The sequence below is a fragment of the Dryobates pubescens genome, chromosome Z, assembly GCF_014839835.1.
Source record: "Dryobates pubescens isolate bDryPub1 chromosome Z, bDryPub1.pri, whole genome shotgun sequence".
In the NCBI taxonomy this organism is placed as follows: Eukaryota; Metazoa; Chordata; class Aves; order Piciformes; family Picidae; genus Dryobates; species Dryobates pubescens.
Window position 1 is genome coordinate 139,949,726 of NC_071657.1, and position 6,278 is coordinate 139,956,003.

At 46.8% G+C, this 6,278-nt stretch overlaps 1 protein-coding gene across 1 annotated transcript; it reads left to right on the top strand.

The window, feature by feature from the left end:
- Positions 1-214: 214 nt before the first annotated feature.
- Positions 215-3,455, top strand: LOC128899366 (ribosome biogenesis protein WDR12-like). The gene is given in 3 exon segments (XM_054177875.1): positions 215-244; positions 2,511-3,029; positions 3,032-3,455. Coding segments are annotated over 3 exon segments (942 nt in total). The 3' UTR covers positions 3,425-3,455.
- Positions 3,456-6,278: the final 2,823 nt, after the last annotated feature.

Consider the following 6,278-nt stretch of genomic DNA (forward strand, 5'->3'; position numbering starts at 1 on the left):
GAGTACTGCCTCAGCTGTGTAACAACTGCAGCAAAAGTCTTTCCTGACTCACACAAACAGATCATCATGATGAGGGAAGACTTAAATAAGCCCAACTTATTACAAATAGAAGTCTGTGGTATCAATAGCTTTCAGAGAGAGTTGATATTTCTATCACTTTTGAAGGAATCTAAAGCAAAAGAGCATTTGTGTCTGAGTTACACAGTGTGCAACCATGAGAGACAGTAAAAATGAAAGCATGTGGGTAAGTGAAAGGGTGCAGGGCTTGTGCTGAGGAAGGAGATTGCTGTCCAAGCAGTCGTGAGCTAGAAGCAAAAGTCAACCTGTGCTTAGCTGGGGCCCTAGGATACGTTATGGTGGCAGTTTCAGCATCCCAGTTTGGGCTCTGGTACACTGGCTCACTGTGCTCACTGTACCTTAACTCAGTGTCTCAAAGCAAAGCACACATATTTTTCCAGGTTGTTTGTAGAAGTACAGATACATCAAAAGCAACTTTTAATCTGTTTCGATGCTTGCTACTCCTGGGAGAAGAAAGCACTTTATCCAGTGTTAGAAAATATGGTTAGAACCAAAAAGCTTCACTCTGCAGCTCTCTGGAACAATTACTGTTGCAGCTTGTTAGATGGTGACCTCAATTTCCAGGGGAAGCAACAACAGTGTAGAAGACTCACACAGTGCTGGATTGATCTGCCTTGCAAATTTGAGTTTTCCTTCTCGTCATTTACATTGCCCATGTGTGCTGGTGTCATGAGTACACATTCAAAATCCTGCCAAGTGCACCAGTTTGTCTCAAATCCTGATTTAGGATCTTGCTGACTATGTCAATTTGCTGTGGATCAGCCATGTAGATCAGTGAGAGAATCACCATCACAGGTATGGCAAAAGTGATTTTAACACACACAGCAAACTGCTGGCTAAGCTGTCAGCTCGTGGCTTGGACAGCAACACTCTGTGCTGGGTTAGGAACTGGCTGGAGGGCCGAGCCCAGAGAGTGGTGGTGAATGGTGCCACATCCAGCTGGCGGCCAGTCACCAGTGGTGTGCCCCAGGGATCAGTGCTGGGCCCCAGCCTCTTTAACATCTTCATTGATGATCTGGATGAGGGGGTTGAGTCAGTCAGCAGCAAGTTTGTAGATGACACCAAGTTGGGAACAGATGTTGGTCAGTTACAGGGTAGAAAGGCTCTGCAGAGGGACCTTGACCGACTGGACAGATGGGCAGAGTCCAATGGCATGGCATTTAATAAGTCCAAGTGCCAGGTGCTGCACTTTGGCCACGGCAACCCCATGCAGAGCTACAGGCTGGGGGTAGAGTGGCTGAGAGCTGCCAAACAGAGAGGGACCTGGGGGTGCTGATTGACACCCACCTAAACATGAGCCAGCAGTGTGCCCAGGTGGCCAAGAAGGCCAATAGCATCCTGGCCTGTATTAGGAACAGTGTGGCCAGCAGGAGCAGGGAGGTCATTGTGCCCCTGTACTCTGCATTGGTTAGGCCACACCTTGAGTCCTGTGTCCAGTTCTGGGCCCCTCAGCTTAAGAAGGACATTGAGACACTTGAAGGTGTCCAGAGAAGGGCAACAAGGCTGGGGAGAGGCCTTGAGCACAGCCCTGTGAGGAGAGGCTGAGGGAGCTGGGATTGTTTAGCCTGGAGAGGAGAAGGCTCAGGGGTGACCTCATTGCCCTCTACAACTACCTGAAAGGTAATTGTAGACAGAAGGGGGTTGGTCTCTTCTTCCAGGCAACCAGCACCAGAACAAGGGGACACAGTCTCAAGCTGCGCCAGGGGAGGTTTAGACTCGAGGTGAGGAGAAGGTTCTTCACTGAGCGAGTCATTCGTCATTGGAATGGGCTGCCCAGGGAGGTGGTGGAGTCACCGTCCCTGGAGGTGTTCAAGAGGGGATTGGACGTGGCACTTGGTGCCATGGTCTAGTCGTGAGATCTGTCGAGACAGGTTGGACTTGATGATCCTTGGGGTCTCTTCTAACCTTAGCTATACAGAACAAGAGGACACAGTCTCAGGCTGTGCCAGGGGAGGTTCAGGCTAGATGTTAGGAAAAAGTTCTATACAGAAAGAGTGATTGCCCATTGGAATGGGCTGCCTGGGGAGGTGGTGGAGTCGCCATCACTGGAGGTGTTCAGGAGGAGACTTGATGGGGTGCTTGGTGCTGTGGGTTAGTTGTTTGGGCGGTGTTGGATTGGTTGATGGGTTGGACGCGATGATCTTGAAGGTCTCTTCCAACCTGGTTTATTCTATGTATTCTATGTGATATTGTGATCACAGAATGGTTTGGGTTGGAAGGGACCTCCAAAGGTCATCCAGTCCAACCCCCTCTGAGGTCAGCAGGGACATCCCCAACTAGATCTGGTTGCCCAGAGCCCTGTCCAGCCTCACCTTGAATATCTTCAGGGGTGGGGCCCCAACCACTTCCCTGGGCAACCTGTGTCAGTGTTCCACCACCTTCATGGTGCAGAACTTGTTTCTGACATTCAATATAAATCTGCTCCTCACCAGTTTACTGTTCATATCTGGTCTTTGGAAGGCAAGCCCATCGTGACAATGGCTGGGCATGCAGAAGTAGTGAAAGATGCGGTATGGGTGAAGCAAGATAGTTTATCTTGCCTGATACTTAGTGCTTCTATGGACCAAACTGTCCTGCTATGGGAATGGAATGTGGAGAAGAACAAAGTGAAAGTCCTTCACTGCTGCAGGGGACATGCTGGAAGTGTAGATTCCATAGCTGTTGATTGCACAAGAACTAAATTCTGCAGTGGATCCTGGGATAAGATGTTAAAGATCTGGTCTGCAGTACCTACAGATGAAGAGGATGAATTGGAAGAGGCAGATAATAGACCACGGAAGAAGCAGAAGACTGAACAATTTGGATTAACAAGGACACCCCTGGCAACCCTCTCTGGCCATACAGAAGCTGTCTCCTCTGTGCTGTGGTCAGATGCTGAAGAAATTTGCAGTGCATCATGGGACCACACCATTAAACTCTGGGACGCTGAGACTGGAGATCTCAAATCAATTACTTTACTGGAAATAAAGTATTTAATTCTGTCAGCTACTCACCACTGTGTCATCGCCTGGCATCCGGAAGCACCGATAGACACATTAGACTATGGGATCCCCGCAGCAAAGATGGCTCCTTGGTTCTCCTGTCTCTGACATCTCACACAGGCTGGGTGACATCTGTGAAGTGGTCACCTACCCATGAGCATCAGCTGATCTCTGGTTCTCTGGACAACATTGTAAAGCTCTGGGACACAAGAAGTTGCAAAGCTCCTCTGTATGATTTGGCTGCCCATGAAGACAAGGGTTTGTGTGTGGACTGGACAGAAGCAGGGTTGCTATTGAGTGGAGGTGCAGACAACAAACTGTATTGCTACAGATACCCAGCTACAACTTCTGATGTTGGAGCATGAAGGGCAGCAGGCTGAAGACTTTTTTTTTTTTTCTTTCTTTTTTTTTTAAAGATTTTTGCAGCAGTTACTCTCTTGCCTCCCCTTCACAACCAGCAGGCAAAGAAAGGAAGTTTCTGTTGCTCAAAGAGCCTCATTTTTTGTATGGTAACTTTTACCTGAATCTACCACAGAAAAAAACAGCAACAAGTTACAAATGAGATTAGTATGAAACAAAGCAAAGGGCATTTCCTCCCTTTTTAATCAGCTTTGAATTAACATCTTTAAATGACTATTTGTATAGCCCTTTTAGTAATGAGTTTTCCTGATACTTACAGAAAAATTACTCACTGGACTAAATTGTTTTTGTTTACCTCCTTTCTCTTGGGGAAAAAAAAAAAGCAAGCTTTTATCTACAGTTCATTGGCTTAGTGCCTCACTTCAGCTAAAAGGCAGACTTCAGCTCTCCTTTTTATGAGGATGGAAAAGACAAGGGGTAATAGGTACAAGTTACTCCTGGGGAGATTCTAGTAGAGAATTTAGGGGAGATTTTCCATAGGAAAATTTTTTCACAATGAGAACAGGTAAACATTGTAATCACCTCCCAAGAGTAGTGGATTCCCCTACACTGGTCAGTTTTAAGACTCAGCATGATAGGATGCTGGGCCATCTCATTTAAACTACACTATCACCTGGAAAAGGTGGACCAGATGATCCATGGGGTCCCTTCCAACCTGGCATTCTGAGACTCAGCATGACTGAGATTCAGTTTGAAGCCATTGTCCCTGGTCCTGTCACTGCAGGCCTTTGCAAACAGTCTCTCTCCATCTTCCCTGTGGTCCCTTTCAGGTACTGGCAGGCTGCTATTAGGTCTCCCCAAAGCCTCCTCCTCTCCAGACTGAACACCCCCATCTTCCTCAGCCTGTCCTCATGGCTTTTTTCTTGTCTTGAAGTATTTATCCTCAGCATAGTTAAAGTCTGACAACCCTGATGTTTACAGTAAGTATAACTTTCCAGTGATTGAAGCACCTACCGTGCCTGAATGAACAGTACGGAATCTGGGAGGATTTTCTCTGGTGGAAACCTTTTGGCTAAGAGTCATGTAGGACCATTGTGGAGGTTCTCAAGCCAACACTGTGTCCTTTCTCCCACCATGAAATCAGACATGCATTAGTGGGCTGGCTGAGCACAGATATCCCCCATTACACAGAGTATTCTTGCTTTGAATGGGGTGAAGCAGACACAAATCAGAATACAAAATCTCTTGAAATCACCCACTCACGTTCAGTTTATTTAAATGTTCATGCTCCTTGTGGGGCTGTTTTCCTGCTCTGTGTATGGTTCAGGAATTTCCAAGAATATCTGCAGACAGCTTCAAAACTCAGGGGCAAATATCTGTCAACACTGTCCAACATAAAGTTTTGGGACCTCAAAGGATTTAGGATTCAAAAGCTGTTGAAGGATGTGGGTACTCAAGCAGAAGGATGACATTTCAATCCTGCTTACTATCCATATCATCAGTACAGGATAATGAGGCAATTCTCTGCTAACGAGTCTATTTTCTGTCAAGTCTAATCATAACATTAAGTCAGTATTTTTGGTGTCTTCTGTAACTTCTGCTTTTGAAATCATGCAAACAACTACAACTCCCATTTTATCATCTAGCCTTCCTCATTGCAAAGAAAATCTGGACAGTCTGTGACTCCTTAAACAGGTAGGGAAGAATTAAAAAATAATCCATGTCCTTATTTTTAAAACATCCTTAAAATGGCTGGGATTCTGATCAATGTATTCTGCATATCTGAGTTCAGCCCAGGGCTTAGGCACATAACAGTGGACAACAATGATTGAAGATGGTATCACTCCTGTCTACCACATGTTTTATTCCAAGACAGTAGGCAGTAAAATTCATGCAGGATCACTCTTTCAGCAGAGTCAAACACTTCAGAGGACAGGTCAGGCCACCAGACTTTGCACAGAAATGATTAACAAGTGCTCACATGGCTGCAGACTGTGATGTTGGCACACAAGTGCAATCAGAGGGCCGAGAGCAAGCAGCTGCAGAGTACAAGTGTCAGAAAGGAGCTCTTCCCTTCTGTGTGCTGCTGTAGTAGTGAGCCCAAGAAGCCTGAAATTAGACACAGAAATAAAAGCAGGGTCTGAGAATTTGCAGGAGGTTTTTTTTTTTAATAGATTCATAGAGTAGTTTGGGTTGGAAGGGACCTTAAAGTTCATCCAGCTCTAACCCCTCTGCCATGGGCAGGGGCACCTCCCACCAGCCCAGATTGCTCAACACCTCATTCAACCTGGCCTTGGACACCTCCAGGAAGAGGGGCATTCACAGCCTCCCTAGGCAACCAGAGCCTCACCACCCTCACTGGAAAGAATCTCTTCCTAATCTCCAGTCTAAATCTTTCCTCCTCAGCTTCAGTCCATTCCCTCTTGTCCTGTTGCTACAAGGCCTTGTAAAAAGTCCCATTTCAGATTTCTTGTAGGCTTCCGTCAGAGACTGGAACAGCTACAAGGATTCCCCAGAGCCTTCTCTTCTCCAGGCTGAACAGCTCCAACTGTCATAGTCTGTCCCCGTAGGGAGAGTGCTCCAGCCCTCTGATCATCCTGTGGCTTTCCTCTGGACCCACTTCAGCAGTTTGATGCCTTGCTTATGCTGGGGAGATCAGAACTGGATGCAGTACTCCAGGTGGGGTCACAGAAGAGCAGAGCAGAGGAGAATCACCTCCCTCATCTTTCTGGTCACACTTCTTTTGATGCAGCCCAGGACACAGTTGGCCTTCTGGGCAGTGAGTGCACATTGCTGGCTCATGATGAGTTTCTCATCAGCCGACAGCCCAAAGTCCTTCTCCTCAAGACTGCTCTTCAA